A 20392-nucleotide genomic window follows, 5' to 3' on the forward strand; every position below is an offset into this window, starting at 1 on the left:
TTTTTGGATCTTATTCACAACGTGCCTTTAAATTTTATTCATTGGGGAAACCTTCCCCTCTGCTCCAGTTGAATCTTGAGCATTCACGTGATTCTTAGATAATAAAAGGTCCCAAGGTCACAATAAATGACAGTCCCTGTTCAGGCATTAGAATGCCCAATTCTATATAACAATCAAAATGTCAAACTTTATTTAAATGAAAACTCCTCCCCTTCCCTAATTGAGACCTGCATGAACACTTACAGTGGGAATGGAGGGAGGTAGGGCCATGGTTATATTCTCTTTTTCCACCCAGGGTATCCACCTCCTCCTCCCAGCTGGCTCTCTCAGGTTTGGGAGACAAACATTCTCGTTAAATAGTTTCAAGCTCTCTGGGACTGGCGAATATTCAAAGCTGACTGTTTCTCTCCTGAGGTACATTAGTGGGTTCTGCAGAGGCCCCCAGTAGGGACATTCTATTGTTCCTGCCACCATGCAGGTGATACTATTTCCCTACCACTGGCTGGCCCCATCTCAGCTTTTGTTCTTGGTGGTCCATTCTCTCCTGGGTCTCTCAGTTGGAGTCCCATGGCTCTTCTAGGCAGTTCTCTTGGGCAGAAGAGTTGAAGCCAGCTCTCCTTCCAAAGAAATCTTCCACCCTGACTAACTCTGGGAGTGCAGGCCACTGGATGTAGTCATTTCCCCTTCAGCCCTGTGGTGGGAGCAGCTAGCCAGCCCATCTCTGCCTTTCTCATGTTCCAGGCATGAGTCAGAGACACTGGTCCACTACCTGGAGGAGTTACATATCAAGGTATCCAGATGGTCCCACTAAAGAGGCTCCCTCGGGACTTGAGGAGAATGGGAACACATCCCCTACCCCTGTTCATTGAAAGAGGGGAGGAGAGACCCTCAAAGCATAGCTCTCTCCAGAAAAGTCCTTTTTACAAAGTCCCACACCAACAAGCTTTACACTCCTGAGGGTGAGGGGGTTGAGAGCTGTGAAACTAGTTTTTGACTCTTTACTCAAGATAGTCTACTGACAACCTTGTCATCTAATATCTACTGCCTTAGGGGTTCTGGCTCAAACTTTCAATTTAAAATCCTATTACACTTGCATTTGTTGGCTAAACACAACTTGGATGTGATGTATTATTCTTTTACTATGCTAATGGATTCAATTTGCCAGTGTTTTATTTAACAGTATGGCATTTCTTTTTGCAAATGAAATTAACCTATGCTTGTGCTTTTTTGTTCTGACCTTGTAAGTGTCATCTAACAGGATAGAACTTTGCATGCCATGACTCAGATGTGCAAAAGAATACAGTGCTCATTATTTTCCACAGCTAATTCTATCTTAGGCTCCAGCCTCTACTCTTGCAAGTAGCAGAGAAAACATTGTGTTTATGTCTTTATCAGTTTAAATTGAATTTAGTCAATTCAGAATTCACGCTCCCTGCTGGCTGCTTTTCCCCCTCATTAAGAGCAGGAGAGGAACCCCAGCCTGTCCTGTGGCCTTCCCTGATCCCACTGCTGAAGCCCGCTGAGGGAAGGCTGGTCCTGCCTTATCGTTTGGAGTATCATTCTGATTTCTACTACTGATTCATCAACCTACATCCTGTACTTCCCTCATGCCAACGTCAGGCAGGAAAATAATCCAAATTATTAAGGAAGGAAGATGCATCAGGTGGTATCTTTTAAACACTTAAACTAGCTTACTTACATTTAAATCCAAGACATTTATTGTTCATATGCTCTTGTTGCTAAATCAAGGATCCAATCACACATAATGGTTCTCCATTACACGGGCTCTATTTCCTCCAAGTACTTTAATCAGCTTCTCAGAATCCTCTCGTAAAACCTATGCTAATAACTATTACATATAATAGCTTCTGCCCAGGTGTCTTAAATTCTTTCTAATCCTCGCAATAACTCAGTGGAGTACATAATTCCATTGCCATTTAACAGCAAAAGAAATTGAGGCACAGAAAGGTAGCTGTATTAGTTAGGATACAGGCTAAGTTGCCATAGCAAAGAGAAACCAAAATACAGTGGCTTGAACAAGGTGGAAGTTTAGTGTTCTCTCACAAAACACAACGGAGTCAGACAGAAAGTCCAGGATGGCAGGTGGCTCTGCCTCACACAGTTATCCAGGCACCCAGTACCTTCTTCTGATGACTCTGACATCTTCAAGGGTGTTACCCTCATCTACAGGGTAAAAGCTGGCTCACCGCTACCCACGCATGTTCCAGCCTGTGGGGAAGAGGAAGAGAGAGGATGAAGGACAGGCAGTTCCTTTTTTCAGGAAATTGCACATGGACACTTTAGCTCACATCCCATTGTCCAGAAAGATCAGAGTCACATGGCCACAACTAATGGCAAGAGAGGCTGCAAACTGTAGCCTCTACTCAGTGGCCACTTGCCAAGGTAAAACTAGTGGTGAATAGGTACGATGATGACTTGATTACTGAAAGAAGAAGGAAATCGTGGATGTTGGGGATTGTCTAGGCATCTCTGCCACAGAATACAATGCAGTTCTCTCCTTCCAAATTCTGAACAGTGTATCCAGATGAAAAACGATGTTTCCCATTGCCCCTGCAGAGTGGAACAGCCAGATAGATAGAAGCAGAAGCCACTGCGTGCGGTCTCCTGAAAAGTTTTGGTTGCTCTTCATCCGTCCTGCTGCTTGGAAAGCAGATGGGGTGGCTAGAGCACCAAAAGCCTTATCAGCCCATGAGTGACCTAGACTATGGGAGCTGTGCGCTAAAGGGAGTAGGGCACACAGAAAGGAAGAAGCTAGAAGCTTAATGATCAAGGAGCCACCACACCAGTCCTGAGCTGCCTAACTCTGCACTTATTTGCAGATGGAAAAAGCCACTTTCATATTTAACTTGCTTTAATTATGACCTTCTAAAAATAACCAAATGTAATTCTGTCTAATTCAAATTATTCAGTTAAGCAATGTATTTGAAATCATAGAGCTAGTAAGATATTCATACTCAGATTTACCTAGTTCCAAAGCCCATATTCTTGCCCCTCCAGGATTAAATTAGTCTTTTAAAAGACACAATGGTTTCCTTTTGTAGAAACTCTCCAATACAATGGAGAAATAGTAGCTGGCTCTACTGTATTTAGGGAAGAATATGTATCCTTTACATATCATTTACATCTAGAGTTCTGTATGTGATAAAGCATTTTTGCTAGCAAAACATTTCTCTATTAGGTAGATGTGACATGAAATTACAGAAAAGCACCATAAGCTATAAAGCTAGACAAGAATTGTTATTTCTTATCTCTGAACCTTTCTATTAGTATTAATTGACTTCTCATTTATTTCTTTTCTTGTCAGCTAGCATAAGCAATAGGAGAAATCAGTTTTAAAGAAAATTAATGGGGAACATTTTTGAAATGTATAACATTCTATTCATTACTGTAACTTTTTTTCCACTTGGCAAAAATCCATAATTATTTTACTGTAAGTCTAATATATTGGGTCCATCTTATGAAACACATAGTTGGAGAGTCTCTGATCTATGTGATCGACTGATGGGCTTATACTTTCAGGGTGAAAAAGACGTAGAAGATGAGAATAGGCTTTGAGAGCCATCATGACCCTATGAGCCTGGATAAAGGCTTCAGCCTTTCTCATTTAAAGATCATTTGGTTAAAGTTGGAAATCAACTACACAAACTGTAGAAACCCACGTTTTATAAATTGCTACTGGGGAAAAAAATCACTAGAATTAATGAGAAAAACCGTGCTCCTTTCTGGGGCAAAATACCAAAAAGTGACATAAGTTGTTTAGGATTTATTAAATAATAATACTATTATTATCTATTTTGGGGAAAAGGAGAAATGATTGTCTGAGGCTGTCAAAATGTTTAGATTTAGAATGTCCTGTGTGGTTTAGGGTTAGGGTTAGGGTAGGGTTAGGTTTAGACAATAGGCAAATCATGGGGAACATTTAGATGTATCTCAAATCTCATATCTAGATTGAAAGGAACATTTAATAAGCCCATGACTAGATTATTTCTCAACATTGTCTATCACTGCCCTTGGGTCCAACCATCACACACCTTCTTAGAAAACAAGTGTGGACTTTGCAGCTGTGCCTCTGATCTGCACCAGCTTGGGTTTGTTTCCTCTTGGTAGCTGGCTCAGTTCAGCTAATTCACTCTTGGCTCCTGGTGTTTGTCTATACATTTCTTAAACACCTGGTGACTATGGAGTTAGCATTTTAGAGCATGGCCTAGAAGTTCTTTGATTTAAATAACAGGTGATCTAATTTTAAATCTTTCATTTTGCAGATAAGGCTGGTGTGGTTGAAGTGACTTTCCTCATCTCACATTGCTGGCTAGTTAGCAATGCTAGCCAGGCAGAACAAGAACTTGGGACTCCTACTTTGGGGTTTTTTCCCACTTCCTGCTGCCTCCTATATACTCCCACCTGATCTCCACTGCATACAGTACATTCTCTTCCACTGAACATGACTAATTTATCTGATGCTGTCAAATAACAACCATTCCTCGGAACCTGCAGCTGGCTTCAGGATTAGAAAAAAATAAAATCTGAAGACTTCCACAAGACATGACAAAATAAATACCAAATGCTGACAGTATGTTGTCAGCTCCCCCAGCAAGGAGGGACAGAGCCAATCACTATTAATTTTTCCAAGTATGGGTGTGAGTCACCTAACTTTTGCTTTTCACCAAGGATTAGGTCAGTAGGTACAGGACTGACTCAGTTGGCAGATCCGTTTGAAAGTCAGTTATCCCAAGCTGTTTCACTTACATTGCTGAAATTAGTTTCTTTTTACGACTTTCTATGTCCCTTAATCTGAGCAGTCAGAGCTAAACTCCCATGGCTGGGTCACGTACTTCACTGTCCTCACTCTCTCTACCTTAGGTCCTTCTAATCCTCTTTGATTTAGTCTGTAACTCCTCAGGACACACCCCTTCCACACCTTCCTCTTTTCCTTGTCCTGTTCTTGGCTAGCACCCCATCTGATCTGGTTTTACTGAGGATAACACAAAAGGAGGACAAAAGAATGTCTCTGGGTAGCAGATTAGGAAGCACCTCTGCTTCTTCAGTTTCATGCTCTTCTGCAGAAACATAAAGTCACAGGGCAGCAGTAGGAGAGACACAGATAGAGAAATGGGCATGTGTGCTTAACCACCTTTGCTCTCACTGAGTCACCAGTCCAGAGGACATACCACGTGGCCACATTCTCCTCTGTTGCTATTGAAGGGAGTGCCCCTGGGATGAAACTGGGATCTGGACATTGCTGGAGGACAGTGAGATGACACTTCTTCCAGTTTTCTATTGTACTCTCTGTTTTGCCTGTTGAGAAGACTTCTAGGAAAAGAACTCAAATCATATCCATGATTCATATATAGGTCTGTCTGAGGAGCTGGGGAAAACAGGCAGGGGGAGGGCTGACAGAGGCAAATTGCAGGCAGGACTCCAGACTCCTAGGAAAGCATTCATCACAAAGGAAATAGTGTGGTGTGACAGGGCACACCCAGCATCAGGGCTGGAGTACTGGTCAGTATGGTAGTTTCTAGAACCAACATGTTGTCTATTACCTAAACTTGTCCAGACCCAGCTGCTGCCCACTGGTGTCTTGCATAAGTTCTGGGGAGGAGGGAGAGGGGCAGGTTTAGGCTGCAGGTAACACTAAAAGACCTGCCTTTGAGAGCTGTCACAATCCAACTGCGTGATTAAATGTGAACTTGGGTTACTTGGGCATGGTAATAATTAGTATCTCTGTGAGATGGTTCTCTCAGTTTTTCTTAGCTTTTATTTTCTATCCTTTTTATACTTATTTTTTATTGATGTATAGTTGATTTATAATGTTGTGTTAGTTTCTGGTGTACAGCTTAGTGATTCAGTTATACATATATATATTCTTTTTTATTTTCTTTTTCATTATAGCTTATTATGAGCTACTGAATATAGTTTTCTGTGCTACACATTAGGACCTTGTTATTTACCTATTCTATATACAGTTTATTTTCTATCTTGATGAATAATTTGCCAATTTCAGAAAACATAGAACCTAACAGGCTTTGCAACTCACATAGCTGATTTCTGTGTGCTTTTGACAGCTCTGTCACATTTGTGACAGTTTTTCATTATGTTTTGCTCTGGCATATTGGGAGGGCACATGAGGATGTTAGGCGGTGGGGCGGGGGACCTGTGATCCCTGCTCTTCTCCCAGCATTATGTTTCTGGTAGTGGCATCCCTCTGACACAATGGTAAATAGGAGAGGGAGATGTTTCTATCCTTTTCAGAGGAAACAGCAAGAGCTGTGCTGTAGTTAGCCCTTAGGGAAGCTTCATCTGAATTAGAAAAAGCCATCTGGGGGGAGTCACGGCTCCTGGGAGCATGGATTGGTACCTTTGTACATGGAAAAAGTGCGTCTTCCTCCTGGAGAACCCATGTGGGAGGGTGTATAGCTTAAGCTTAGTGAACTGCACTTTATGCTAGATTTTAGTCCCCACATGTGCCCTTGTATCCTGAACAACCTACACAATTATGCATAATTGCACAACTGGATGTACTGGTCGCTATCAGAGCATCTGAGAAGCTCATGGACACATCTCCAAATTAAGCACTGAGAGGAGGTTCAGGGAAAAAATGCAGCACAAGCATTGGCCTGAGCAGCAGAGTGGGCAACAGTGGTCCAGCTAAGTCATCCACCTTCCACTGTTAAGTGGAGTCCAAGGGAACCACCGAGCAGGGATCCACTCAGGAGGCCTGCAGCAGTCAGTGTGGAACAGTAAGAGTAGAAACAAAAGTTATGATGTGAATCTGGGCTGCTTGGTGGGAACACTGGAGATATTTACTGGGAACTCTCAGGTATTAGACAGGAGAGTATGGTGAATATGTCTTGTTTTGTCTGCCCTGACCCACATGAACTGTGCAAGCATAGTGAAGCTGCTAATCATACCATCCTGCTTCACAGCCATAGGGCCCAGCCAACCAAGGAACCCACAGCCTTGGCCAGAATGATTGGTCCAGGGGTAGGCCAATCAAAATTCTTCTGGGGAGTCTTTTTATTTACAGGTAGAAAAAAGGCACCTGGACTTCCAGATAAAGAGTATTAAGGATGGGAAGGGGTCTAACTTCCCTGCCATGTGGAGGAGAATGCGATCAACACTCAGAAAGAAGAAGAGTGAGAACAAGAGAGAGACAGAGAGAAAGAGAGGGAGAAGGAGAGTGAAGGAGGGAGGGAAAGAACAGAAAAGAAGGGTAGGGGAGACAGACTGAAAGAGAGAGAAAGACCAATTTGGAAATTTTAGTCCCTAGATCTAGTTGTGACCGAAGTCCACTCCTAGCTTTCCAAGGACTGGAAGCCAGTGCATTCCCTTTCTGCTTACACTAGTTTAAGTTGGATTTCTGTCCCTTGAAAATGCATGAGTTCTAACTAATACAGGCAGGGAAACTTGGAAAGGTTCTGGCCACCTGAACCATGCAGGTGGGACCCTTTCCTAACTCCTAAGTGAATTTCTAGAGCCCAGAACCTTCAATGTATTACAAATTGCCAATATATCTTCACCTCATTAAGAAAACCAGAGAGGGGGTGTAGCCGAGATGGCAGAGTAGGAAGACTCTGAACACAATTCCTCCCATAGGCATACCAAAACTACAATGATGTATAGAGCAGCCATTGATGTGAATGATCTGAAGACTGGCCGAAATGATTTCCCATAACTAAAGATATAAGGAAGGAACCACAATGAAACAAGTAGGAAGGAAGGAGGTGCAGCACAGTCAAGACCCACACGCTAGGGTAGGCAACCCACAAATAGGAGGATAATCACAACTGCAGAGGCTTTCCCAAAGGAGCAAGGGGTCCAAGCCCCATATTGGGCACCCTAGCCCAGGGGTCATGCTCCAGGAATATAAGCCTCCAGAATGTCTGGCTTTAAAGGGGGCTTGCACATGGGAGAGCCTGAGGGGTGTGGGAAATAGAGGCTCTGCTTTTAAAGAGCTCACACAAAATCTCATGCACTCTAAGACTCAGCATAGAGGCAGGAATTTGAAAGGAGCCTGGGTCAGACTGACTGGCTGATCTTGAGAGCCTCAAGGAGAGGCAGGAAGAAACTGAGACTCCTCCTGGGGACACAGAAGCTGGCAACAGCCATTTTTGGGAGATCATTCTACCATGAGGACACTAGTGTTGTCAAGCACCACTTTGGAGTCCTCTTTCTAGCCTATTAGCACCAGAGGTTAACCTACCCACCAGCCAGTTGGCACCATCCTGGGATCCCATGGGCTGCACAGTCAGCTGCCTCAAGACCCAGCCCTGCCCACCAGTGGGCTGGCAGCCTCCACATAAGGCAAGGCCTGGCAGCCAGCTGGGCCACGGGTCAGCCCTGCTTACCAATGAACCCACAGAAGTTGGCCCTGCAACAACAGAAGGGCCCATGCAGCCCAAATAGGGGGCACCCCTAGTGCATATAGCTCTGGTGACCAGAGGGGAGAGAACTCCTGGGCCCCACAGGATGTCTCCTACATAAAGCCACATCTCCAAGATTCTGAAACAAAACTGACCTACCTAATACATAGAAATGAAAACGGAATTAGGCAAAATGAGGCAACAGAAGAAATATCCCAAACAAAGGAACAAGATAATACCCCAGAAGAACTAAGTGAAGTGGAGATAAGCAATCTACCCAAAAAACAGTTCAAGGTAATGATCATAAAGATGCTCAATGAACTCAGAAGAAGAATGGATGAACACAGTGAAAAGGTTAACAAAGAGTTATAAAATATAGAGAAGAACCAAACAGAAACGAAGAATAAAATAAATGAAATAATACACTCAAAGGAATCAATAGTAGATTAAATGATACAGAGGAACAGATCATTGAAATGGAAGACAGAGTAGTGGAAACCACCCAAGTTAAACAGAAAAAAGAATTGTAAAAATGAGGATAGTTTAAGAGACCTCTGAGAAAACATCAAGCATACTAACATTCGCATTATAAGGTTCCCAGAAGGAGAAGAGACAGAGAAAGGGGCAGATAATTTATATGAAAAGATAATAGCTGAAAAGTTCCCTAAACTGGGAAAGGAAACAGACAACCAGGTCCAGGAATCACAGAGAGTTCCAAGTAAAAAGAATCCACACCTAGACACGTTGTAATTAATATAGCAAAAATTAAAAATAAAGAGGGAATCTCAAAAGCAGCAAGGGAAAGGCAACTAATTACTTACAAGGCAACACCCAAGACTATCAGCTGACTTTTCAGCAGAAACTTTACAGGACATAAGGGAGTGGCATGATATATTCAAAATAATGAAAAGAAAAAAAAATGCAACCAAGAATACTCTACTTGGCAAGGCTATCATTCAGATTTGAAGGAGAGATAAAGAGTTTTACAGACAAGCAAAAGCTAAAAGAGTTCAGCACCACTCAACCAGTTTCACAAGAAATGTTAAAAGGACTTCCTTAAGCAAAAGAGGAAAGAACAAAACCAGAAATATGAACACTATGAAAGGAAAAATCTCATTTGTGAAGGCAAATTTACAGTAAAGATAGTATATCAATCAGTTATAGAGCTAGTAGGAAGGTTAAAAGACAAAAGTAATAAAATCGTCTATATCAATAATAAGTAATTAAGGGATACAAAAAACAAAAAGATGTAAAAAATGAAGTCAAAAACATTAAACACAGGGCAATGAGTAAAAATGCAGGCTTGTTAGAATGCAATCTAATTTAAGAGATTATCAACTTAAAATAATCACATATATATGAGTTGTTATAGATAAACCTCATAGTAACCACAAACTAAAAATCTATAATTGCTACATATAAACAAGGAGAAAGGAATCCAAACATAACACTAAAGACAGTCACCAAATCACAGGGGAAAAGAGCAAAATAAGAAGAAAGGAACAAAAGGGAACTACACAAACAAACAGAAAACAATTAACAAAAAGGCAGTAGGTACAAGCTATCAATATTACTTTACATGTAAATGGACTACATGCTCCATTTGAAAGACATGGAGTGGCTTAATCAAGAAAAAACAAGACCAATTATATGCTGCCTACAGGAGACTCACTTCAGATCTAAAGACATAAAACCTGAAGGTGAGGGGTTGGAAAAATGTATTCCATGCAAATGGAAGCAAAAAGAAATCTGGGATAGCAATATACATATCAGACAAAATAGACTTTAAAACAAAGACTGTAACAAGGAACTAAAAGGACATTGTACAGTGGTAAAGGAATCAATCTAAAAAGAAGATACAACAATTGTAAATATATATGCACTCAACATAAGAGTACCTAAATACAGGGGGAGGGAAGAGCTCAAATGGTAGAGCGCTTGCTTAGCATGCACAAGGTCCTGGGTTCAATCCCCAGTACCTCCTCCAAATATCAATAAATAAACCAATTACCTTCCCACATAAATAAAAAAGAGAAAAAATCATTAAAAAAAAAAAGAGTACCTAAATACATACAGCAATAGTAGGGGATTTTAATATGCTACTTACATCAATGGACAGAGCATCCAGACAGAGAAATTACTAAGGAAACATTGATCTTAAAAGACACATTAGAACAGATGGATTTAGATATCTACAGAACTTTCCATCCAAAAGCAGCAGAATACACATTCTTTTCAAGTGCACATGGAATATTCTCCAGGATAGATCACATACTAAGCCACAAAACAAGTATCAATACATTTAAGAATACTGAAATCTTATCAAGTATCTTTTCTGACCACAAGGGTATTAGACTAGAAATCAACTGCAAGAAAAAAACTGCAAAAGAATACAAACACACAGAAGCTAAACAGGATGCTACTAAACAACCAATGAGTCACTGAAAAAATCAAAGAGGAAATAAATACCCAGAGATAAATGAAGATGGAAGCACAATGATTTGAAACCTATGGAGTGCAGCAAAAGTAGTTCTAAGAGAGAATTTTGCAGCCTACTTCAGGAAACAAGAAAAACTTCAAATAAGAAACCTTACACCTAAAGGAACTAGAAAAAGAAAAACGAACAAAACTCAAGGTTAGTAGAAAGAAATCATAAAGATTAGAGCATAAATAAATGAAATAGAGACAAAAAATGCTAAAGAAGAACAATGAAACTAAGAGCTACTTCTTTGAAAAGATAAAATTGATAAACCTTTATCCAGATTCATCAAAAAAAAAAAAAAGAGAGGGCCCAAATCGCTAAAATCAGAAATGAAAAAGGAGAAGTTACAGCTGACACTACAAAAATACAAATGATCATAAGAGATTACTAGAAACAATTATACATCAATAAAACGGAAAACCTAGAAGAAATGGACAAATTCCTAGAAACGTACAATCTTTCAAGATTGAATCAAGAAGAAACAGAAAATGTGAACAGACCAATTACCAGTAATGAAAATGAATCAGTTAAAAATATATATATATAACAACAATACAATAACAACAACAACAACAAAACCTCCCAACAAACAAAAGTCCAGAACCAGACAACTTCACTGGTGAATTCTACCAATCATTTGAAGAGGAGTTAACACCCATCCTTCTCAAATTATTAAAAAAAAAAAAAGAAAAGAAATGGAACGCATGCTTCCAAACTCATTCTATGAAGTCAGTATCACCCTAACAAAACCAGGAAAAGATAGCACAAAAAAAGAAAATTACAGGCCAATATCAGTGATGAATATAGATGCAAAAATCCTCAACAAAATACTAGCATACTGAATCCAACAATACACTAAAAGCATCATTTACCATGATCAGGAGGAATTTATCCCAGGGATACAAGGATGGGTCAATATACACAAATCAATCAATATGATATGCCATATTAACAAACTAAAGAATAAAAATCATACTACCATCTTAACAGATGCAGAAAAAGCTTTTTAACACAATTCAATATCCATTTATAATAAAAACTCTCAACAAAGTAGGTACAGAGGGAACATACCTCAACATAATAAAGGCCACATATGACAAACCCACAGCTAACATCACACTCAATGGTAAAAAGATGAAAGTATTTTCTTGAAGATCAGGAACAAGATAAGGGTACCCATTCTCACCACTTCCATTCAACATAGTATTTGAAGTCCTAGCCAGAGCAATTAGACAAGTAAAAGAAACAAAAGGAATCCAAGTCAGAAAGGAGGAAGTAAAACTGCCACTGTTTGCAGATGACATGATATGATATAAAGATCGTAAAGACACCACCAAGAAACTATTAGAACTAATAAATGAATTCAGTAAAGTTGCAGAATACAAAATTAATATACATAAATCTGTTGTGCTTCTATCCACTAACAACAAACTATTAGAAAGAAAAATTAAGAAAACAATCCCATTTACAATTGCATGTTAAAGAATAAAATAGCTAGGAATAAATCTAACCAAGAAGGTAAAAGACAAAACTGATGAAGGAACTTGGAGGTGATACAAGCAAATGCAAAGATATACTGTGCTCATGGATTAGAAGAATTAATATTGTTAAAATGACCACACTCCCCCAGGAAATCTACAGATTCAGTGCAATCCTTATCAAAATACCAAGGGAATTTCTAACAGAACTAGAACAAATAGTTCTAAGATTTGTATAGAAATATAAAATTCTCCAAATTGCCAAATTAATCGTGAGAAAGAAGAACAAACCTGGAAGTATCATGCTCCCTGATTTCAAATGATACTACAAAGCTACAGTAATCAAAACAGTATGGAACTGGCACAAAAAACAAACACAGAAATCATTGGGACAGAAATAAGCCCACGCTTACATGGTCAAAGAATTTATGACAAAGGAGGCAAGAATATATCATGGGGAAGAAACAGTGTCTTCAATAAATGGTGCTGGGAAAACTGGACAGCTGCATGTAAAAGAATCCAACTGGACTACTTCTGCACAATATAGTACAAATAAACTCAAAATGGATTAAACACTTAAATGTAAGACTTGAAACCATAAACTTCTAGAAGAAAACATAGACAGTGCTCTCTTTCACATTGCCCTTAGTAATATTTTTTGGATATATCTCCTCAAGCAAGGGAAACAAAAGCAAAAATAATCAAATGGGATTATGTCAAACTAAAAAGCTTTTGCACAGTTAAGGAAACTGTCAACAAAACAAAAAGGCTGCCTATCGAATGGGAGAAGATATTTGCAAACAATATATTCAACAAAGGGTTAATATCTAAAATATTAAAAGAACTCATACAACTTAATATTAAAAAACAAACAGGCAGCGAGGAGGACCTGAATAGACACTCTTCCAAAGAAGACATACAAATGGCCAACAGACAGGTGAAAAGATGCTCAACATTGCTAATCATCAGGCAAATACAAATCAAAACCACAATGAGATTACCTCACCCTTGTCAGAATGGCTATTATCAAAAAGACAAGAAATAACAAGCGTTGGCAACGATGGAGACAAAGGAAGTCTCGTGCACTGTTGGTGGGAATGTAAATAGGTATAGCCACTACAGAAAACATTATGGAGGGTCTTCAAAAAATTAAAAATAGAACAATCATATGATCCAGCAATTCCACTTCTGGGTATTTTTCTGAAGAAAACAAAAACCGTAATTCAAAAAGATATATGCACCCTTATGTTCACTGTAGCATTATTCACAATAGCCAAGACATGGAAGCAAACTAAGTGTATATCAACAGATGAATGGATAAAGATGTGAGATATATAGAGAGATAGAGATATAGATATATACACATACACATACATACATACACACACAATGGAATATTACTCAGTCATAAAAAGAATGAAATATTGCCATTTGTGACAACATGGATGGACCTAGAGGGTGTTGTGCTGAAAGAAATAAGGCAGGTGAGAAAGAAGAATGCCATATGACTTCACTTACATGCGGAATCTAAAATAAATGAACAAACGTAACAAAACAGAAACAGTCTTACAGATAAGGAGAACAGACAAGTGACTGTCAGACGGGATAGGGGTTGGGGGATGAGTGAAATAGGTGAAGGAGATTAAGAGGTACAAACTTCCAGTTACAAAAGAAATAAGTCATTTGGGGATGAAATGTACAGCATAGGGAATATAGTTAATAACACTGTAATAACTTTGTAAAGATTTTATAAAGTATAGAAATATTGAATCACTGTGTTGTGCACCTGGAATTAACATAGTGCTATACATCAATTACACTTTAAAAAATAGACTTACCTGCCTCTTAGTTTCCAGGATATAGCCAAGGTCCTTGGATAATTTGACTAAATTCATTACTTTCTACAATTATCTCTCTGCTTCTGACCCATCGCTTTGATATACAAAAAGACAGATAATGTAGCTGATCAAATCATCCATCTGAACTAGGAATTCTGCCTTACTGAAAAATTTTAAAGTTATACCAAAGATCTAACTGGTTAATCCTGTTGTGAAATAAAGAATATTTGCCAAATGAGTATCCCTCTAAATATGCTGGTTTTGCATACTCAAATATTCATATTTTAAAGGAATCTTTTAATATATATTTTGAGATATATATATATGTATCTTCATCCAAAGAAAGTCTACACAAATTGCTGGCAGAGAGCAAGATAAGCAATTATGTAGCCTTGTCTCAGGAGAGACAGGAAAAGCCCCTTGAAGGCTATAAACTTCTTCCTGGTTCTGGGAGCCTAATTCATCCACAGCAGGACAGCAGCCAGCAACTACGTGCATCTCTTCCTCGCACTCTGCCGTGCAAAGCTGTGTCCATTGTCATCTTCAAAAGTTGACGCAAACAAGCTTCCAATGAAGACTTCACTGAATAACTCCACTTAGTCATTTTGTATTAATTATACTTGCAACAGGAAAAAATTACCTATGCTCCTTCTCTAATTCCTAAAGAGGATGGGCCCTCTTATTAAAAGACCTGTTTTGCTAAACACAGTAACTTGCCAGGGGTGCAAGTTTGGAAGTAGAAGCTGGGATAAAATGCATTCCTCCCAATAATGAAAGGTGGAGAAATCTGCACAGGGCTCTGGGAAGGGGAGTAAGAGCACCAAAGTAAGAGTCAGTGCCAGTGATGAAGATTCTAGAATTTCAGGCACCTTCCTCTAGCCATTAATTCTATAATTTGGAAATTACATATAATGGATTGTCATAGTCTAAGAGTTACCATTCGCCCAATAATTACTGAGAGCCCATTACTAAAATAAAATTAATTATACTTCATAATTATAAATGAATACATAGTAATTATAATTAATGTAAGCTAGCAGTTAATAATTGCTTATGAGGATTCAGAAATGGAGAGATTTCTTCTAGGTAAAGGCAGGCTGAATTTTAGGAATGACAACATGGAAGAAGTTGCACCCAAGCTGGGTGTTAAAGAGTGGAATTGGTCACATAAAGGCTTTTCAGAGGAATGGAACAGCATGGATAATCTGACCAAAGCCACACATTTTTTCCAATAATTATTTATCAATAGCCACTGTGTGCCAGGCACCGCACTAGATCCTAGGGACATGAAGGTGAATTTGGCCTCATAGACTTCTGTTGATAGATCCTGCCATTTTTCTATTCATTCTGTTATTGGTTTGCCACATCTGTCAGGTCTTTCTTGGTCACATTTCTACATGGCCAGTTTTCCTCTCTCTCTTTTTTTTTTTTTTTAACATTTTTTATTGATGTATAATCATTTTACAATGTTGTGTCAAATTCCAGTGTTCAGTACAATTTTTCAGTCATACATGGACATATACACACTCATTGTCACATTGTTTTTCTCTGTGAGCTACCATAAGATTTTGTGTATATTTCCCTGTGCTATACAGTATAATCTTGTTTCAGTTTTCCTCTCTTGAGCCATGTGTGTATGATGCTTCTTTTGCTCTTTAAATGTACTACTTTACATTTATTCTAGTGCATTTTAACCTGCTATTGATGACCATTTCTCTAATTTATTGAGGTCAATTGAATTTTGACCTTCTAACTTGGCATATCAATCTGCTTAGGGTCACATGTAATATTTATGAAGATTTTCACTTTCTCTCCACTGTCCAGACCCATATCTCAGTACCATCTTGTGCCAATATATACTGAAGTTTAGAATTAAGACAAGAAATAGGGTCCCCGAATCCCAGGTTACCAAAACCTAGTGTATCTGTAACTGACCAGATTTATTAACTGAAATTGCAGTGATGTCTCTCAAATGACAGTCCTAACTTTATCAACAGATACTTGAGTACCTACCACATGTGGGAACAGTGATGCACGATGCATTGGGCCTTGTTCTTGAGAGGCTTACAGTCTAGACGAGGAGGCAAACAGACAATGCATACACATTTGTTTGGCCGGGGACTTTGCTACCCCTCTTCCTAATGGACTAAGAGAGAACAGAAATGAGAATGTGAGAACACAGGAAGGAATTTCCTTTTCCTCCGCCATGTCCTCTTACTAGCTACCTTCAGAGGAAGGAGTTATCAATCTGACTGGTCAGAGCCCAGAACACTAACAAGTCCATATTTACCAGTGGCTGGGGTCACTTTGTGTTGGAAGGTCACATCATCAGGAGTGCTGTTCTTGCCCCTGGCGGGACCAGCCCAGCAGCCATCTGGCCCACATTTGGATGAGCAAAGCTGATCTGCTTGCAGATCTGATTATCTTCTCCTGTCTTTCTGCAGGCAGGTCTACACATGATAGTCCCAAAACTTAGAAGGTGGAAGCAGAGGAGGGAATTAGGAAGCTTCACTTCAGCCTTAAACTCAAGCCACGTGATTCCGTCTTCTGGCAGAGTTCTATTCTAGGGGTTACCGGGTGCTAGCTCAGCTATGAATAAAACAATCCTTCGGTTTCTATTCCAGTTTCTTTCTGGTGTATAATTCCTTCGGGAACCCTAAAGAGTGGAGAGAGACTAGCAGAGTAGGATTTGGCTATTTCTCATCCTTGAGTGTGGCAGACTATATGGGTGGTCACAGTTTTTCACAAATTTTTGTTGCCTTCGCCAGGAAAGGGTCATACTTCCCTACCCTTCCAATGTCAGACTTGGCCAGTGAACTTGTTCTGACCAAGAAAATGTGAGCTCTTACGTGTAAAAGTTGCAAGCAGAAGCATTAAGGACCATTGTGTGTTTCACTGTGGTCAGTTTTCCCCTTCCACAAGACTAACGTTGTTGCAGATAAAGGAACTCTATCAGCCTGGGTCCTGGCAAGAAGATAACCTAAAATACACTGAGCTGACCGGTTATGGGTGGGTATCGTATTTCAAGAAATAAAACTTTGCTGTAAGCCACTTTGGAGCCACAGCCTAACCCAGCTTCTCCTGATACATTTACCTTATTACCACCTATATCAAAACCATTGTTGTCCTCCCAACATCAATTCCCCCTTCATTTCTCCTAAGAGAACCCCAGTTTTGCCCAGATATTCACCTAACTCTACACGTGCTTGGTGAGGGTGGTGGGATTCCAACTCCCAGCCACAGAGGGTAAATCATGATTAATTTAAGCCGCTCACGATGATTTCTTACTCCCTGCTGGTGAGTGGTTTAGAAGTGAGAGAGTGTGAGAAGTCTGCTTGAGATCTTGAGACAGGTTTTCCTCACTAACAAAAACAGACACATGGGAAGAAACAATCTCCTATATCCACTGGACAGTGTATGTAGGCATTTGTCAGCTGGAATTATGGCAGTAAGGGGTACTGGCCTAAGGTAGACAGAGTGAAGAGATGGAGAGAATTTAGGACCCTGATAAGTTTATTGAGCTGTTAAATGAACTAACCTTAGAACTGACCTACCCCTAGATTTCTTGTAACATGAGATAATACATTTTCTTTATTTAAGACAGTTGAATCTGGAATGAAGGGGGAAAGAATGAGTCTAACTCGAGGCAGGACAGCATCATTTTATATTGCTGAAGCTCACGAAACATCAGGGTTAAATCTGTATTTGGGAGTCACCCATGGAGAAATATTACATAAAATAATATATCTTAGAAAAATAACCCAAACCTGGGGCTGTTACCTCTGTGCTTGAGAATTTTGATAATAGAACAAAACATATCAACACAAGTTTAGCTGTCTCTTAACTAGATATGCCACTGTCCCAGATCCTCATTACCCATCCTAGAAAAGGGAGATCACAGAGGTGGTAGCAACCTTCTAGGGAAGGTGAGCAAACATAGTGAAGAAGAGATGATAACATCTGGATCCTCAGATCTGTTCCCCTCAAGCTTGGGTTTTGGGGATCTTGCTGGCCACTTGCCTATGAATTAAACATTCTAGACTTAATGAAGATGACTATGAAAATGGATTGTAAGCAACTTCTAAATTTACTGACTCATATACAAGTTATCATTCCAGGCAATTATGGTTCTGATCATCTTATATACATCCTATGTATGATACTGCAGAAGCCCAGTAGGAAGCATCAGGATCAACAAAATATATACCACAGGACATCAAGGAAATGGTCCCCGTAGAAGATTCAGTCTCTAGTGCCCAAGACGATCTGTAGTTAAAAGATAGTTTTGAAAGCTACTTATTCTTAAGGCACTAGGTTACCGTTACTTTAAGAAAACATATTCATGTAGGGTTGTGTGAAGATTTTGCAACACAAAAGGATTTCCTTAACATTGCTAGAAAAAGAATTAACTTTTGAAATTCCATTTAGACAGAACTTTTCCCACAGCACATCTAGTGGGTAAATGCACACACCTGCATAATATATGCACTGAAGCCTATACCTTACCTGAGATATCTTACCCCATTTCTAAATTGTCATTTCTTGGCCTGCTTTGAAATTCCTCTTGCCTCCCTAAGCCAAAAAAAAAAAGAAAAAAAAAAAAGACAAATATTTTAATGAGCCGGAAGAGCAAATGCAATCTCTAAAGATGGCTAACTTCAGTCTTGCAGTTATTTAGAAAGGAAAGGTGGGCTTCAAAAATTATCGTTTGCCGGCAGAATTTGCAGTTGGCTAAGACTAAGGACAGTGTTTAAAGATGACTCAGTTGTATGGCCTGGGGGGATGGGGAAAGACAAGCTGGTGGCCCCCTCTAACTAAATGGAGTCTTAGATCCGTTTCCTTCGCATTGAGGTTCTACAGGCCCACAACCGCTGCATCCATCCTGGGAGAGGGTGTCCAGTGAAAGAAAATCTGATACCCTAGGAAATGCACCTTAAAATTATCAGAACCCTCAACTCCCACCTCCAGCTCCAGGGCAGGATTGGGGTAGAGTCCAGCTAGGGGCCTAGCTGGGTGACCTTCGCCAGGCTCTGGAGTCCCCCTTGGGACGTCCCCAAGGCCCTGCCCCGGGCTCTGTATGGGGCCTCCAGCTCCTAGCTCGGACCGCCTTTGGGAATCATCCCGCTGCCCGCTGCGCACCATTAGTCCGTCTGCCCGGACACCCTCTCCGTCCCACTGGGCCGCCGCCCCGGCCCCTCCCGCTCCGACCGCCCCACCGGGACCGGCAGCACCACGCCCACCGGGGTCCAGCTCGGGACAGGGATGCCCTCACTCAGCCTCGCCGCCGCCCGCCTGCGCTGGGGGCTCCCCGGGGTCGCCAGCCCCGCGCGGCTCCCCTCCCCCGGCCTCCGCAGGCCCCCGGCCCCGCCGCCCCTCCCGGGCGCCGCCCGCCGCGGCCGCCTCTGCAGCTGGCCCCGCGGCCGGCCCGCGGCCGCCGCCGCGCGCTGATTGGCTGGCCGCGGCCGGCGGCGGCGCTGAGTGGCCGGGCAGATTCGCTGGGTCAGGGCTGCAGAGGCGCCTGGCGCACCGGCGGGAGCGGAGCCGCGGCGGGAGCGGAGCCGCGGCGGGAGCGGAGCCGCGGCGCGCGCTCGCCGGGACGCCCGCCGGCCGGCCGCCGGCCCGCCAGCCTAGCGAGCGGCCCGGGGCGCTGAGGGGGCTCGCGCCTCGCCGGGCGCCGCCGCCTTGGCCGCCATGTGCTCCCAGCTCTGGTTCCTGACGGACCGGCGCATCCGCGAGGACTACCCGCAGGTGCAGATCCTGCGCGCCCTCCGGCAGCGCTGCTCCGAGCAGGACGTGAGCTTCCGGGCGGTGCTCATGGACCAGATCGCCGTCACCATCGTCGGCGGCAACCTCGGTGAGCCAGGCGGGCCCGCGAGGGCGGGGAGGTGCTCCGGGGTCCCCGAGAGCCGGCGGGTGGGCGCGCGCACCCGCCCCTCCCCCAGCCAAGCCTCCTTCGGGCCCCCCAAACCAACCTCTCTCCCCTGAGAGACCTCTTTGGATTAGAGAAAGCCCCTAACCTTGAGAGCTTCTTTGACCACCAGCATCTGTCCTGAAGCCAAGATTTGAGAACGGGGTTTAATTCACTTAGGGGACTGAGTTTGGAAGGAACTCGAATTCACCTGAAGCCGCCTGGAGGTCCGAGAAAAATCAAGCTACTAACCTTAAGTTAGCAAATTCTGTTTGCAACGAAATCCTGTCAGCTTAGATTTATAG

The 20392-nt window shown here is 41.6% G+C and overlaps 1 protein-coding gene and 1 long non-coding RNA gene across 6 annotated transcripts in view; one reads left to right on the forward strand and one right to left on the reverse strand.

Annotated features, from left to right (window-relative positions):
* Positions 1-1539: 1539 nt before the first annotated feature.
* LOC116667957 lies at positions 1540-19545 on the reverse strand. Of its 3 annotated transcripts, XR_004324960.1 has the most exons (4): positions 19420-19545; positions 18686-18751; positions 16193-16325; positions 1540-2229 (listed from the first exon to the last, which is right to left on the reverse strand). It is a non-coding gene; the product is annotated as an uncharacterized LOC116667957 (long non-coding RNA). The 3 variants fall into 3 exon arrangements; XR_004324961.1 differs by lacking the exon at positions 16193-16325; XR_004324959.1 differs by having other exon boundaries at positions 18686-19520.
* A 201-nt stretch (positions 19546-19746) lies between these two features.
* Positions 19747-20392, forward strand: part of RIMKLA (ribosomal modification protein rimK like family member A) — a 30384-nt gene continuing 29738 nt past the window's right edge. For 2 of the 3 annotated variants that reach the window (XM_032493983.1, XM_032493984.1), the window contains exon 1: positions 19902-20033. Coding sequence is in view for 1 of the 3 variants with exons in the window: in XM_006174523.2 (XP_006174585.2) it covers positions 19871-20033 (163 nt within the window). In the remaining 2 variants the exon portion in view is untranslated. Of the gene's footprint in view, positions 20034-20392 lie in introns of all 3 variants that reach the window. The other variant, XM_006174523.2, reaches the window with a different exon arrangement.

The sequence above is a fragment of the Camelus ferus genome, chromosome 13, assembly GCF_009834535.1.
Source record: "Camelus ferus isolate YT-003-E chromosome 13, BCGSAC_Cfer_1.0, whole genome shotgun sequence".
NCBI lineage: Eukaryota > Metazoa > Chordata > Mammalia > Artiodactyla > Camelidae > Camelus > Camelus ferus.